General features: G+C 39.4%; 2 protein-coding genes across 2 annotated transcripts; both read right to left on the bottom strand.

Moving 5' to 3' along the window:
* Positions 1 to 1,701: 1,701 nt before the first annotated feature.
* On the bottom strand, positions 1,702 to 4,051 carry bsx (brain-specific homeobox). The gene is given in 4 exon segments (XM_036595699.1): positions 1,702 to 2,121; positions 2,676 to 2,866; positions 3,657 to 3,979; positions 3,981 to 4,051. Coding segments are annotated over 4 exon segments (828 nt in total). The 3' UTR covers positions 1,702 to 1,878.
* A 4,312-nt stretch (positions 4,052 to 8,363) lies between these two features.
* On the bottom strand, positions 8,364 to 10,935 carry lim2.1 (lens intrinsic membrane protein 2.1). The gene is made up of 4 exons (XM_036595308.1): positions 10,761 to 10,935; positions 9,440 to 9,589; positions 8,559 to 8,693; positions 8,364 to 8,425 (listed from the first exon to the last, which is right to left on the bottom strand). The coding sequence occupies exons 1-4, from the start codon at positions 10,933 to 10,935 to the stop codon at positions 8,364 to 8,366; spliced, it is 522 nt and encodes a 173-aa protein (XP_036451201.1).
* Positions 10,936 to 15,747: the final 4,812 nt, after the last annotated feature.

The following is a 15,747-nucleotide window of genomic DNA, read 5'->3' as shown; positions in this document are numbered from 1 at the left end:
ATAGCTGAGCAACTGCAGCAGAAGAGAAACAAACTCCCTGGCTTATTAATGCCATTGATTCCTGACAAGACGTTGAATGAACAGGTGTCTACAAATTTGAGGACATGTAGTGCAGACGCGTTTTAAGAGTAAGATGTTAAATATGGTTCAGTGTGCTGTCCAGTCTACCTTAATGCTCTGTTTTGAACATCTCTGGAGCTGAAATACGTTTATTTACAGCTTTAATTAAAGCTCAGCTTTTCATAATTGAGATCAGTGCAGCAGTTATATGTCTGTATGTGGGCTACAGCTCTAATGGTGCCATTCGTCTGCCTTAAAATTAAGCTTAATATTGATATCATTCAGCTCTGGTGGTCATGTAGGTTTTATCTTGCTGCAGCGGCTTATTTGCTTATGTGAGCTGTGACTGTTCTGTGCTAAAGTTTAAGGCTATTGCCCTAAATTTAATCAATTATGTTATTTTTATCATATATTTTTTCACAGGGATTTGTATTTGCATTTTTTTATATTTATGTTTTGCATTGTTTTAATTGTACTTAATAATTTTATAATAAAGTAAATGAGTATTCAAAAATTATTATTATTATTATTATTATTATTATTATAGTTATTTAGAATGAGGGTTGGACAGGCTGGATGTAATCACTGGATGAAGCTCTAATGTCACTAAGATTTTAAACCACAGGAGTTATAGAGAAATCATATCATCATACCTCATATTACATTAAGTAAACAATTTAGTTTCATGTTGTCAGCAGTAGCTCCACAAATAACCCAGCAAAAGGAAGATTTCTCTCGCTACCAAACACGGGGCAGGTTTGCTAAAATCCTCGAGTGACATTTTATTGAGTAACATGTAGAGTATATATTATAATACATTTACATTCTGACTATGTTAAAATAATAAACCACAGTTATGGTGGGCCACAGCTGGAACAAAAGCACTGTGAAGATAAGTGAAAAAGGGAATGATGACGTCCAGTAGGGTGGGTCTTATTGCTCAGCTGCGTGCAATAGTTTTCATTTAATATTTTTAAAATGAATAATATTTAAATATTGAAAAGTATTTACAAAGGTCATCATTGATCAAACTAGGATCCAGTATGTTTCCGATTATTGCTAAAAAGAAAGCACAACTGCGACTACTGTTACCAGTGCATATATAAGAAAATAAAAATAGTAGTACTATCAGTATTACTTTTTACTGTAAATAATAATAATAATAATAATAATAATAATAATAATTGATCGTTTTCGTTGTATTTGTATGGTTGTTCCCAAAGAGATACTATTGTGAATCCCCCTCTTATGTAAAATAAACAACGTGTGAACATACATTAAAAGAAGAACACATCGCTTATGTTTCCATCAAATCTCTCTTTTTTGATAATTCATTTACTGTACATTATTTTAACATTAGTGAGTGAGAGTTTTGAACAGGATGCATTAGTGAAAATGGACAAAGGCGACACAGTGTAGGAGAAACTGATCCACTCATCCAGTGTTCATTAAACAAGTGCTAAATATCACGCTTCTATTTACAGATTGTCCATAGAATATTTACTGCCCCGCCCATATTCACAAAAAAGAGTCATTATAGACAATTAACCGCGTGATCAATAATAATAATAACAATAATAATAATAATAATAATAATAATCCATTCTAAACATGCATTACTGTAAGATAAGTCAGATTTAGGGACAGTTCGCCTAAATTCACTCAGCTCATAATGCATATTATTCAAAGCGCTTCTATATTACAGCTTTACAGGCTGATATTTTTGTAAAAAAAAATCAGAAGAAAAAGAAACTAAATATAATTTCCTATCTAAACTGGCAGCACTCCGTATACACATGTACAGAGGGTGAGTGAAGTCTATAGTAAATGGTCAGGAGAGCAGATGTCCTCCTCCTCGATGTCCACCTCGTCCTCGTTCTCCTCAAGCGTGTACGTGTCCGGACTCCTCCTGCCCTCCGCTGCTCCTCTCCTCTCCTGCTCGCTCTCGCTCGACGTGTCCGCGCATCTGTCCAGCTGCTCTCCGGGAGCTTTCTGCTCCTCCTGCGTCTTCCGCAGCTGCTTCTTGTGCTTCATCCTGCGGTTCTGGAACCACGTCTTCACCTGCACATGTACAAAAACACTCCTTATACGCTCATCCGTTTCCCTGAGCAGACAGTGCGGCCTGGAGCCTTAAATGACCAAATCAGGTTGAATTCAGTTGCAGAGATCCTCGTTGTCTCGAATCGAAAATATAATCTGTGTTATCGAAACTCAAAGCAGGCCAGCCGAATTATTATGAACGACCTAAACTACTTTGTCTCGACAAAACAAACGGAATAAAAGTAAATGCTGAAAAATGGTTTCATTCAATAGAGCTACATCAACATCTGATGTAAATACGAGTCTTGCTAAACGACGAAAAACGAAGGACAGCGATTGCAAGCGCCTCTTTTGACAGGACTCGTGTTGATGTAGCATATTTAAGTCATATTTGATGACCGGACATATTTGAGTCGTGTAAATTCAAACTACCGTTTTTTTTCCAGCGCAGTGCGCGGCTTTAAAACACGGTTGGTTTCAGTGCTCGACTTTAAAGACAAAAACAAGTGTTTAAGGTGGTGTGTATGTGTATGTGTGTGTGTGTGCGTGTGTATGTGTGTGTGCTCCGGTCGTACCTGTGTCTCGGACAGGCTGAGCGCCGTGGCCAGCTCCACGCGCTCCGGGGTGGACAGGTACCTCTGCAGCTCGAAGCGCTTCTCCAGTCCAGACAGCTGAGAGTCCGAGAAGACAGTGCGCGCTTTTCTGCGCCTGCAGTGCTTACCGGGCAACTCAGGATGAGGAGGAAACAGCGAGGGCATCTGCATCCCTACACCAGCGAGAAAAAACAGCCTGCGTTAATGATAATAATAATAATAATAATAATAATAACAATAATAATAATAATAATAACAATAATAATAATAATAATAATAACAATAATAATAATAGTAGTAGTAGTATTAAGAAGAAGTAGAATAAGAAGAAAGGAAAAGAAGCAGAAGTAGCTGTAGAATAACACTAAAAATAACAAAACATTTTAAATAAGCAAATAAATACAATAAAATTGTATTTAAAATATCAAATGTAATTAATAATTACACATTATCGGCTAGTACTGTTATGAAAATATACAAAACTTTTAAATAATAAAATTTTAAATAATAATAATAATGATAATTGGTAGTAGGATAAAAAATCGAATTTACGTAAATAAATACAGAAACACAGCTGATCTTTCATAGGAAACACGAACGTTTCTAAACTGTAGAATTGTGGCAAATATTTAAAATAAATTAATATTTCTAATGTGCATTAATCGGTTTTGTTAGTAAAGACTGAGAAACATACGCGCTCCGTATTAAAGAGCGGTCCTGCAGGCCTGTTTACACCAGCGCACTGTTTAAAAATCTTAGAAAAAAGTCATAAAAACCCTCTAAAATATCTTTTTCCTCTGAATCTTATAACTGGTGCGCTTGTCTAGCAGCTACTCTGCCCTGACTTCACTAGTGAGCCTAACAATCTACAGCCAAAGCCTCATCAGGAGCTCCACATCCTTCCACAAGCACAGCCGCGCTCTCCATCAGCACCTACAGGCCCGGCGCGCGCAGACTCCTTACCCGAGGTGAAGAAGTAGGGATGATGCTCGGCTTTGTGGAGCGGGTGGTGCGGGTGTGGGGCGAGGATGGGGGTGGGCATGAGGGGGTATCCGTACTCCAGCAGGGGCATCCGGGAGGCCAGCGAGCCCGTGAAGGGCGACGGGAAGGCTTCCCGCAGGGGCTTGGGTTTGTGCAGGAGGATGTCCTCGATGAAGAAGGACGTTGCCCTGTGGGCAGGCATGTGGGCACCGGCCGCCGTGTAGTTCCCGCTCATCCCTGCCAAAAGGCCCGCGCGACTCTCCCCGCAGCTCGCAGCGCCCGCACCCGGCCACTCCACCTCCGTCGCTCCGCAGTTTCCCACAAAAAGCAGAATGGTGGACAGGTCTCGGCGAAAAGCTGTCCGTCCTCAGGTACATTACTATTTATCCAGGCTGAGGGGTAGCAGCGGAGCGCCGTGGAGATCCGCGCTCAGCCAATAGCGCCGCGGCGGGGCGGGGAACCGAATTAGTGCTTTATGGATTAATTATAGGGGCCGGGGTGGAGAGGGAGGGCAGCTCCCCATGGGGCGCACAAAGCTCCTCCACACCGAGCTCATTCACACACACTCGCCCTGTCCGTTTTTTGGGGGGACTCTTTGGACTCCAGAGCGTAGACCACTGCTTAATTTTTACCCCAAGCACCAGCGTACTAAAGGACATCAGATCACATGGTACAGCGTACTATGGAGCAGCGTATGTATCATGACTTCAGTACACATGGTGTCCTATAGACTGAATTACAAAGCAATGTTTTACTTAGTTTCTAATAGTCGCCTTATTTGCAGTATCTCCCTGAGCTCATTTGCTCAAAAATATTTCATGAACATCAGCTGCGACTGAAGTTCACTATTACCTGCTGGCCCAGAATACCTGAATTCAGCCTCTTCATCAGCCGGAACACAATGTGGGCAGTTTTCATTTGATCCTGGTCCTGGTCACTTAGTTGTCAGTACTCAACGCATCCTGTGTTCTGCTCTTTTTCACAATCTGGTGGTTCAGTTTCATCTCAGTGATGAAGTAGCATGTAGACTACATTCATAAAGAGACGCGGGAGAAACATGTGGCTCCATTATGGCGCTGAACTGAGTTTCTAACGAGCGTTTCGCGCATATTTTCCTGTGTCTTGATCGGCTAATCCATACTCAGTCACTCTGAAGCTTGTGGAAGTAATAGGGCTTCAGCTGAGAGACCATGATGTGCTCAGATCACTGCCCAGAAGCGTCCCATTATGGCCAAAATAGTGAGGTGGAAATGCTCCACAGGGCTCTATGAAGTGACAAGATAGCAGGTATGAACACTCCTTACTTCATAGGCGTCTACACTGTCAGAAAAAAAGGTACTGTGCAGGTATGTTTTTGGTTCATCAAGGTACAATGTTCAACATGCAAAACAGAAATATAAAATAAAAAAGGAGACAAGAGAAAGTGTGTTTAGTTAATGCCTAAAATATATTTTCAACGGATTATGGCACAGGTAGTTCCCTAAATACAGGTGCTGAATAAGCACTCTTGAGGGGACCACCCCAGTGACTGTTCAGTACTGAAAAGTGTATGGAGTGCTAAAATAGTAGGGCAGGTCTTCTCTTCACTTCATAGGCATCTGTAGAGTGTCAAAATAGTGGGGCAGGTCTACTGTTCACTTCATTGGCTTCTATAGAGCGTCAAAATAGTGGGGCAGGTCTACTGTTCACTTTATGGGTTTCTATAGTGTCAAAATAGTAGGGCATGTCTACTCTTCACTTCATAGGCCTCTACAGAGTGTCAAAATAGTAGGGTAGTTCTACTCTTCACTTCATAGGCATCTATAGAGTGTCAAAATAGTAGGGCATGTCTACTCTTCACTTCATAGGCCTCTATAGAGTGTCAAAGTAGTAGGGTAGGTCTACTCTTCACTTCATAGGCCTCTATAGAGTGTCAAAGTAGTAGGGTAGGTCTACTCTTCACTTCATAGGCCTCTACAGAGTGTCAAAATAGTAGGGCAGGTCTACTCTTCACTTCACAGGCATCTATAGAGTGTCAAAATAGTAGGGCAGGTCTACTCTTCACTTCATAGGTGTCTATAGAGTGTCAAAATAGTAGGGCAGGTCTACTCTTCACTTCATAGGTGTCTATAGAGTGTCAAAATAGTAGGGCAGGTCTACTCTTCACTTCATAGGTGTCTATAGAGTGTCAAAATAGTAGGGCAGGTCTACTCTTCACTTCATAGTCTTCTATAGAGTGTCAAAATAGTAGGGCAGGTCTACTCTTCACTTCATAGGTGTCTATAGAGTGTCAAAATAGTAGGGCAGGTCTACTCTTCACTTCATAGGTGTCTATAGAGTGTCAAAATAGTAGGGCAGGTCTACTCTTCACTTCATAGTCTTCTATAGAGTGTCAAAATAGTAGGGCAGGTCTACTCTTCACTTCATAGGCTTCCAGTGTGATGTTCATCAATTAGTAGACATTAAAGTACCCAGATGCCATATTACATCGGAAACTGTGGGCAAACACTGGACCATCTGAACTCATATATGGATATGGGATAGAACAATTTGGGGCATGATGTAACAAAATACAAGATGCTTACATGACATCCGGCATGAAAAGTTCATGTTGTAGTCTTTCTGAAAATGTCCATACCACTTGAATGCTGTAAGTTGGCAGAATAGTGTGTTGCCTGTCATTTTAGTGAATAGTGTGTAATTGTCTCTGTAGTCGAGTTCAGAGGTATTGAAGAAGGGGTCTGAAATGGAAGTTAGGGTCTTGAGGCACACCAAAGAATTTCAGCCAATCAGGTGGCCACAAATGAAATTCTTTAGGTTACAACATTAAGCTATCCTTGAAAAACAAGGATTTAGTGTGTATTACAAAAAAGGAGAATTAAAACAACCATAAAATGGTGTTTTAACAGCAATAGAAGCCAAATTGGAAGAGCAACTGAATTGCATAACCTTATTGCATTTCATTCTCCTTAGAATAGTAAGAAAACTGCTGGATTGAGTAATCAAGAGCTATAAAATTAAAGGAAAAAGCACTAACAGTTTTATTTGTACACAAGTAAACAAATTAGGTTTGCCTACCAAAAAAAGCAGTTCTAAAACCACCAAATGAAAAATGAAACCTGCAGAGTTAATCTAGCTCTAACTGGCCCACTTTTAGCACATTTTAAAATCTACTATCTCATTCCTGTTTGTAGTTTGCCCCACAGTGATCTTGTGATTTGGATGATGGCAATGGGAACCAAAGCAAGCCTGCTTACTTCGAGAATGGAGCTAACTAGTTGCTTTTAAGGCAAAATGAGAAAGTAAATGAAGTAATGGTGATGAGATGGTCTTTACTGGGATGGTGGATGGAGTCCGCGCACTTAAGCCGCTTTAAACAGCCATTTAATCAAAGTGAAATGCGCTGCCTTTCTCTAAGAGGATTGCAGTGTTACTAGACGGTGCGTCTCATGCTTAGCAGACCACTACAGCCCACCTGACACGCTACGTCTTATCTCCAAGTGGAAAAAGTCTTGGGTCGTTGTTGTTGAGATATGTTGTGACATTTTTGCGTGAATAAAGCAAACCATCTCCTCCTAGCTAACAGCAGGGATCTGACATGACTCACTGTTTGTTTACTCTCAAGGCAGAAATGCACTTCTGTTCTGAGGAGTCAAAATGCTGTGTTGAGGGACTGGGAGGTGTAGAGATGTAGTTCCTACCTGTCTGAAAGACAGCAACAGTTCCTCCGTCTGTTAATGTGAATTGGATGACTCAGTGGTTGAGATAAGTCATTCAGAGTGGTTTGATGTGAAACGATTCAGTTGTAGAGAAAGTTACAGACTCTTCTCTATTTCTTTACAGTGGTGGTGATAGGAACCAGCGGTCGTGATGTCTACAACACAAATACAGCCATTTTTTTTACCATGCAAAACCAGTGAACCTCTGAGGTTTTAATAATGTAGTGCTGATGATGGTAAAATAGAAATCTGAGGAAATAATCTATGGGGACTAGTTTTTCTTAGAAAGCCCTTCATGTGTCCCTCTGCCTTGAAAGGATTAAACTAAAACTCATATCCATTTCATTAAATAACTTTAAGTGAGGGAGCTTTTAGAGGCATTACACTCTTCAGACGTCTGGTTCCTATCACCACCACTCTGTAGAATTCTGTCTTGGTAAGCTTCTCTACAGTTCTTAAATGGAGCATTTCACATTAAACCACTCTGAATGACTTTGTTTACATCTTAATGATTTAACTCTTCAGATCTTTTTTTAAAAAAAAAAAAAAAAGTCACTGAAGTTCCACTTTAATCTGTATCTCACTCGTCATATAATAATGACACTGGATTTATGAGGCTTTCTGTATCTCTGGGAAAGTTGAGAATACTTAACCATCTATTGATGCTCAGCTCCCAAAATTATCTTCACGGCTACCCTGGATGAAACGTTATGTATTTAAAGGTGTTTTAGGGGTACTGTCTGACCTCTAAGGCTGCATCCAAACCTGCGTATCTCCATACTAAATGGTACGTCAAAATAAAGCAATAGCACTAATAGCGCATTCAGCAGTGCAGGTCATGAACATATACTGTAGTAAACGGACACTGGTTCACACACAAACTTGACTCGCATTTGAATCCAAGACTCTTTATTTCAATCACAGTGTTCTTTCCTCCAAACTCCATGCTGGGATCGTCTCTGGGTGGGATTAACCTTCATCATCTTGACTCCTAGTGAGGAGCCGGGTTTCTGGGGCATTCATGCATCCGGTAGGCGCACATATAGAAAATACCTGCAATAAAGGAGGAAGATGAGAAGCTCTTTCAGCCTAAAACAATCAATAAAAGGAGAGAAGCTCAGACATGGCGCGCGCTCTTCTCCACTCGGCGCGACAGAGAATCAAGTGCGCTTGTGTGTGGAGGTACCTGAAAAGAAGGTGAGCACCACCGCCACCCAGCCGATGATGTAGGACCAGGAGAAGCGCCAGCTGCCGTAGCGTTTGCCGTAATAGTTCATAGTCACTCCCGTGTACACGGCCATGGCCAGGAACACGAAAAAGCCTGCGGAGAGAAACACAGAGCAGACCTGTTCGCTTCAGTCACAGATCACAGAGAATTTCTGTTCGGTATGGAGCTGTTTTTTATTTACAGACATGCATGAAAAATAATGCATTCTGAATACAGTTACTTATTTATTGGTGGACTCACTAGTATTAATGCATAACGCAGCAACAAGAGCAACAAAAACAACAACAATAATATTTTTTTTATCTTTCTGGATCAAAACAAATAAAATAAAACAATAATATATAATAACGATAAAGATAAAATATAATAATGTATAATATTAGAATATGTTTTATCCAAAGGGATGAAAAATGTTATATTATATGTTATAATATTATATTTATTGTTAATAATGTACAATAAATGATAAATATCAATTTAATAATAATTTGTTTAAAATGTATTAATCATGTATTGTAATAATAATGTATTAAAATAATATTCTTTTTCATATTATTATTATTATTATTATTATTATTATAGCTTTTTGTTGCTGTTGTATACATTAATAATTTTTTTATTAATTGTTACTATTTTTTAGGGTTTTTATTTGTGTCTTTGTTATTACGATTGGTCATTTCAGCACGAGCCATGGAAAGTTACAGTCAAATCCTCGAGCTTGTTTATGTGAAACCCTGCGTTATGATATTGTAGCGTTTTCAAACGGAACACTCCATCAGTGGTCGCACGTGCGCCTGACTGACTGAAAGCCAACCGTGTGGTGAGATGAAGCTACTCACAGGAGATGAAGAAGAGCGTGCCTGCGGCGAAGGTCTTATCAAACCTGTCGAAGGTGGAGTAGTGGATGAAGGCCATGATACCGATGATGATGCCGAAGAAGCACGCGAGCAGCGACAGGATCATGAAGGCGCGCGTGGCGTCCCAGTAGGCTGAGGACACACAGAGGTCAGCAAAGGTCAGTGGCCTCCACAGCAGCCACTGGTAGGTTTTACAGTCTGAGGACACCTTCAGTAGGCTGTTTGCTGAAGACCTCAAGAGTTGACTGAACATAGTAAACAGTCACAATCATCAACCTTTTCAGTCAGGCTTTGCTGTGGAATGCATGGGGAAACGCTTTGGAGGGAGTGTCTGCATACATTTGCCTCATTGCTTCAGCTATTATGATAATTAGCCTTGTAATGAGTCAATTAACAAGACCTCAAATGAATATTGTTCTCAGGGGGTGTCTCCTAATAACACTGGGGGGTTTACAGAGCACTACTCCTAGTTACAGTCTAGAAGAAGATTAACTAATGAACAAGAATTGAATCTCAACCATGCCTATCACTTCAAATAGAGATGTGAAATCTTACTGAACCAGAACGCTTGTCCATCATTCAGAAACATGGACCTGCTTTAGGAACCACATTGGATCCTATCACTGCAACATGTCTGTTATTGTTAAGTAAAAGCAAAGGATTTCAGGTTTGAAGGGCCCATAAAATGGGAAACTGAGTTGTCCTTGCTTAGATGAAACTACAAGTGTTTGATGTACTACGTCAACATTGTTAAGGTTATCTAGTCTATATAGTCCATATACTGAAACTAAGCCTGTATTGCATTCATTGTTTTTTGTGATATCACAAAACCCAACCTCTTTACATATGTGCACCTACAGCAGTTAACTCCGCCCATTCATTGCCACAATGCAGGTCAGCCAGTCAGAAGAGAAATAATTTACATATATCAGTCTTTAAGACACAGTACAAATAGTTTTTTTTTTCAAATTTAAAGCATAACAAGAGGTTGGGTCATGTAAAAATGAATTCTGATTGCTTTTAGTACATATACCACACAATATTATAATATTATGATATTATATCATATATAACATTGTAAGTGAAACCCAGGGAAAAAATTAAATACAAAAAAAGTAGGATAAGCAGTCTTGAAATGAACCAATCATATGGTGTAAACAATTATGTCTGATTATTTTATGATATGAAGTATCTAATGCAGATTAGTGCCCATTCTAGAATGAAGAGAGACTGAAAGACAGTGAAGACTGGTGTTGTGTTAAGCAGAATAAAGCAGTGTGAGGGGGCGCAGTGTTAAGCTCACCGATGCTGTCCGTGTGTGTGAAGCATTTGCCAGGCGTGCAGTATCTCCATAGGCCCTGGTGCATGAAGTTGTTTGAGTGACGGTACTGCATCCAATAATCTGTTGCTGTGGAAACGATCAGGAGTATATTCCCCACTCCGGCACAGAACAGCCCTCCTCCCATAAAACTGTACATCCTGCGCCTGCACACAGACTACACACGCACACACAAACAAGCACAACATGCACGCACACACACACACACATCAGGGTTGTGTTAGCATCAAGGGCCAGATCTGGCCCCTCTCAGCAGCCCGGCTCTTCACTCTGAGGGGCCTAAGTGTCTGTAATTGCATTGTAATGAACACATTATTTCCACTGAGTGAACTGAGAGGTCACAATCATGAAGCTAGCACCATGGTCTCTCTCTCTCTCACTCTCTCTCTCTCTCTCTCTCTCACACACACACACTCTCTCTCTCTCTCTCTCTGTTTGTGTATATATCCATCTGCTCTCTTACTCTCTTTTAAAATGAGTCACACGTTGGAGAAACATAATAGCTTAGTGCAAAAATGCCTAACTGCTATATTATGACACATTTATGTTATTATTTACATTTAACCTACTCAGTTAATATCATCAAATTATCATTATTATTATTATTATTATTATTATTACGGTGTGCATGCAATAAATTACACCTAAATAACCCTGTCCTACTTCTATTACTATCTCCTGAGCATGAAGTCCCTCACACCTGTCCCCTCTGTCCTCATATTTCCCAAAAATAAAGAGACAGTCATTTGGACCCTTATACCTAATTGCCAGTAGAGGGCGTCACAGCTTTCCCCTGGCGCACTGAAGCTGCCATGGTCGAGATTCTACTCGTTTAGAGTCTTTAGTTAGTCTTGCTAACATGTAGGTTCCACTTTTACTATATTCCTTTGTTAATGACCCCCTTCCCTAACCGCCTTATTAAAAATAATATTAAAATATTATGGCAATGAAATAAAATGAAATCGCCGCCCAAAATTACAAAAGTGTGCTTTTCACAAAGAAGTGCAGGATGTAGCCAGCACCGATAATCTGATTGGATATAAAAAAAGACGAGAAATTTCAAGAAAGACAAATAATATCTACCCGTGACTAACTAACTAAACGTACTAACTAAATATATTTGTTGTTTTTTTTGTTTATTCAGGTACCTTAAGGTATTTGTTATATTTTTGCTGAGTAGATTTATGTATTAATGACAGGCTTTCAATGAGTCAGTACTGAAGTGCCCCACACATATTAAGCTTTCTAACTACTCTAATCTGTTCAATAAGTAATTTTCAAAATGTGCTTATATAATAATCTGTACTCATTCAGCTCCTGATGAACACGTTGTGCGCATGTGAATACATATCACCGTATTCAGCGTATGGAGCTCAGTCAATGTATGGAGGCCTTTAACATGAAGCAAACCCTAAAGATAATTTAGCTGTAAAAATAACTGAATTAGTCCCCTGTTTCATTAAACGCACACATGTATTACCAAAATGCTCACACTTACCTCAATCTACAGGACTTTGTAACTCCGTGTTGAGAAACTGTGGGGTTTGTTTGATAAAACACGCTAAGGCCTGTAATGGCAGCGCCGGCAGCGATCCAGCAACTCTTAGCACCCGCGTTTAGCAGCTGAATAGGAAGAACGGCAGAAAGAACAGACGGGCTGAGAGACAAAGGCGCGCGCAGAGACGCAGCCAATCAGCTGGGGCTAGTTTTGTGATTTTGGAATCTGCTGAAAAAACAGAAATAAGGGCCGCGCGCAGGCTGAACTGATCCTGATGACTGCATGTTTTCCATTGAGCCGCCACAGCTCAACCTCCCTATAGTTGAAGAGTGGCCAGGCGGAAAATGTGGACTGTTGCTGGACAAGGCAACCTGCAATTACATTATCAAAACAAATTTTGATTCGGTTTTTATAGTGTTGTGTTGCGTGTAATGCGTAAACTACGCTTTAACATGGACGGACCAATGTGTGTCTTAGTCAGAGTCATGTCAATATTGTATAATATTGCCATTATTTAAGCTACTGTTCAATCAGAACAGCACAGTTCAAATGACTTACAAATAAAAGATCAAATAAATAATCATCATCAAATGTAAAATGGTTATACACTTATAAAATATCAAGGTTCCTCAGTGGTTCTTTGTAAAGTAAAATCTTTAATTGGTATAGAACTTTTACCTCATGTGGAGGTTCTTTAAACTTATTAATTACATGGTAAGTAATTGATAGTACACACTTAAAAAAATGTCTTTTCAAGGTTTCTTTAGTTAAGGCAATGGTTCTGTTTAGAACCATGAGTTTTATATAGAACCATTTCTTGCTTAAGTGGTTCTTCAATAGGGAATCGTTCTTCAGATTGATGGAGAATGTGTCGTATATGGTTCCATCTAGAACCTTTTTGAAAAAAGGTACTATATAACATCAAAAAGGGTTCTGCTATTGTTATGATGTCAAGCTTGTAAGTGAAGAGGAACCCTTTTGGTGCTTTATAGAACCCTTGAAAAATCATGTTTTTTAAGTGTGTAATTACTGAATAATAAGATGTCAAATTATTAGTAAGCCTGCAGTTTAAAGGATTAAATGTTAAAAAATAAAAATAAAGGTTTATAAACAGTGCTTGGTTTGGACGTTTTGATCTAGGAAATCATCTTTATCACCTTCTAGATGTTATTTCAATTAATAAAGGTTCTTAAACTCAAAGATCTCATTTAAAGACTGGTCCTTTAACCCCTTAAGAAGTCATGGGCTGTCCGGTAGGGACAAATTTTATTACACACTTCTATAATCTGAGAATAGCTCTGTTAGTTTGCATTGAAGTCTCTGTGGTTACTGAATAATAAGCCTTTGTATAAACTAAACCTGGATTGTTAAAGGGTTAAGGAACCATCCACTGAAAGGTTCTTTAGGGCACTTAAAATTGCTCTCCCACTGCATCGCTACCTTGTTGTCTAATTTCCCTTTGAGGATTAATAAATTATTGTCTTATTTTTTATTTTTAGAATGCAGATCTCTATACATTTGTGTTATGAGCCTGTTCATCCACCAACAATGACCGCACTGACGGAGCCTGTGATTCATACACATCAGCATCTTCTTTTGCATGAAAGCACTCGCAATATGCATAGCAGACCTCTAATACACCAAAACAAACCACTGCTTAACAAACATTGTAGTAGCTAATGTGCAATATTCTAAAATGCCTCTCATATATTAGATGCTGGATAATAATTCAGCCTACGTTACAACTGGCCTCTTAAAGTGAGCTCAGGTTTGCTTTCCTGGGCTCTTATGTGCGTTAGAGGCTGTTTTCCCCTGCAGGAGGGGGTCTGTCCTCTCTGCTGCTCACAGGGCCCGAAGATGAAAGCACCTCAGTGGCTCCATTACCTGCATTAGAGCAAGTTGCTCAGACCAATTGACGACTACAAAATGCAACAGGAAAGGCTTTTTTTTCCAGAGATGTGAGTGGCGTACTTGCGTCTAACTTCATTTTTATAGACCACCGCCTATTTTGTTCCATTTCAACCGAGCTGGCAGAGGAGCATTTGATATCATCCCGAACTATCAAAGTGGCCAATATGTCTCGGCGAGAGAGAGGGAGCAATTCTTCCTCCAATCCAGCTGGCTTTTCAAAGATGAATTTGTTATGGCGCATGTGTATTAAAGCACATCAATGGAGGAAAAAAAAAAGATCCACACATGGCTGAAAGATCATGTCTGGGGAGGGTTTAGGGAAGGATGTTCAGTTTCTTCATTTTGCATTTATGCTTCACAATGCCTATTATACAAGTCTGACTCTGTGGTCAGAAGCAATCAGTCTTACCCCCTATTAGTTATGTAGTAACTACCACTGGAAAATGCTCTGAAAAGAAAAACATTCTCAATGCAAACAAAACTGCAATTACAAAATCTTCTATATGTACAAGCCATGGCATCTGTATATATATGGTAAGATATTGAAGGAGCTAATATTAAACAAATTTGATTGCTTGTATGCTTAGCACTAGCCAAATGCTAATCCACTGGTGTACTTATGCCCGTTTATGTAGCTAATGCCAGCGGGGGTTCATTGAAATGTGATTATTTTACATGTAGAAGGATGATTAGCCTGCTGATGTGTCAAAACAAGGCCAGTTTACACTTTTCTTGCTGAAATCATTTTGCAATTAAATACACAGGTACATAGGCTATGTTTATTTCTTATTATATTCTTAATATGAGACAGATGTCATCATTCACTGATGCCTACAAAACATCTTGTCAAACGAAGTAATCTTAAATCTAGTCAATATATTTAATAACTGTCATTATGAGATTGCTGTAAGAATATTATCAGATGATTCAACCTATTTTTAAATCTTTTGTTGTGTGTAGTTTTACTCTCTCTGTTGTTGGTTTAAGGATTTCTCTCTCGTTGATGTTACTCGAATATTTTTCTTTTACTTTTTTAAGTTTTTTTTTTCCTTTTTGTATCAAAGACAGTCTATGTTTACATGGCAATTTTCCAACCTGTCTTTATCCCTTAGAATTAAGCAACCTGCTTTTGTCACTGGGCCTTTAGGCCTAATACAGTATGTAAATTAACACTGTTCTGGTTGGCTGCCCTGCATTGCACCTCATTCAGAAAGTAGTCCAGGCTGAAGCACTCCTTATAGCTAGGGGGTAAATAGGCGGGGCTAAACTACTGTAAGTTGAAAAGGTGGACAAATGTAAATGTGTTGGCTTTCGCGACATCACAAAAACAACAAATTCAAAACAGGCTGTTTTTACAGCTTAGTGCCCACATCTTGACAAAATGGACAGTTTTGAAACTTTAACAGTGTTTACATGCTATGTCAAACTCATAAAACTGAGTGTCGTTTCAGTGAAATGTCAGTGAAATTTAGTGAAAAGTGAGATGTCAGATTTACTTGATAAGTGTTTGGTCGGCTGTGTTAAGTAAAACTCAACATCCTT

This window comes from Colossoma macropomum, unplaced genomic scaffold, assembly GCF_904425465.1.
Source record: "Colossoma macropomum unplaced genomic scaffold, Colossoma_macropomum, whole genome shotgun sequence".
Lineage (NCBI taxonomy): Eukaryota > Metazoa > Chordata > Actinopteri > Characiformes > Serrasalmidae > Colossoma > Colossoma macropomum.
This window is presented reverse-complemented; position numbering and strand designations above follow the sequence as displayed.

What these genes read in the sequence shown, in the direction of transcription:
- lim2.1 (XM_036595308.1), bottom strand. Translation starts at nt 10,935, where the DNA reads ATGTACAGTTTTATGGGAGGAGGGCTGTTCTGTGCCGGAGTGGGGAAT. An exon ending in CACACACACGGACAGCATCG is followed by an intron (nt 9,590 to 10,760) that starts GTGAGCTTAACA and finishes GTGTGTCCTCAG; the next exon opens with CCTACTGGGACGCCACGCGC. An exon ending in CACGCTCTTCTTCATCTCCT is followed by an intron (nt 8,694 to 9,439) that starts GTGAGTAGCTTC and finishes TTCTCTCCGCAG; the next exon opens with GCTTTTTCGTGTTCCTGGCC.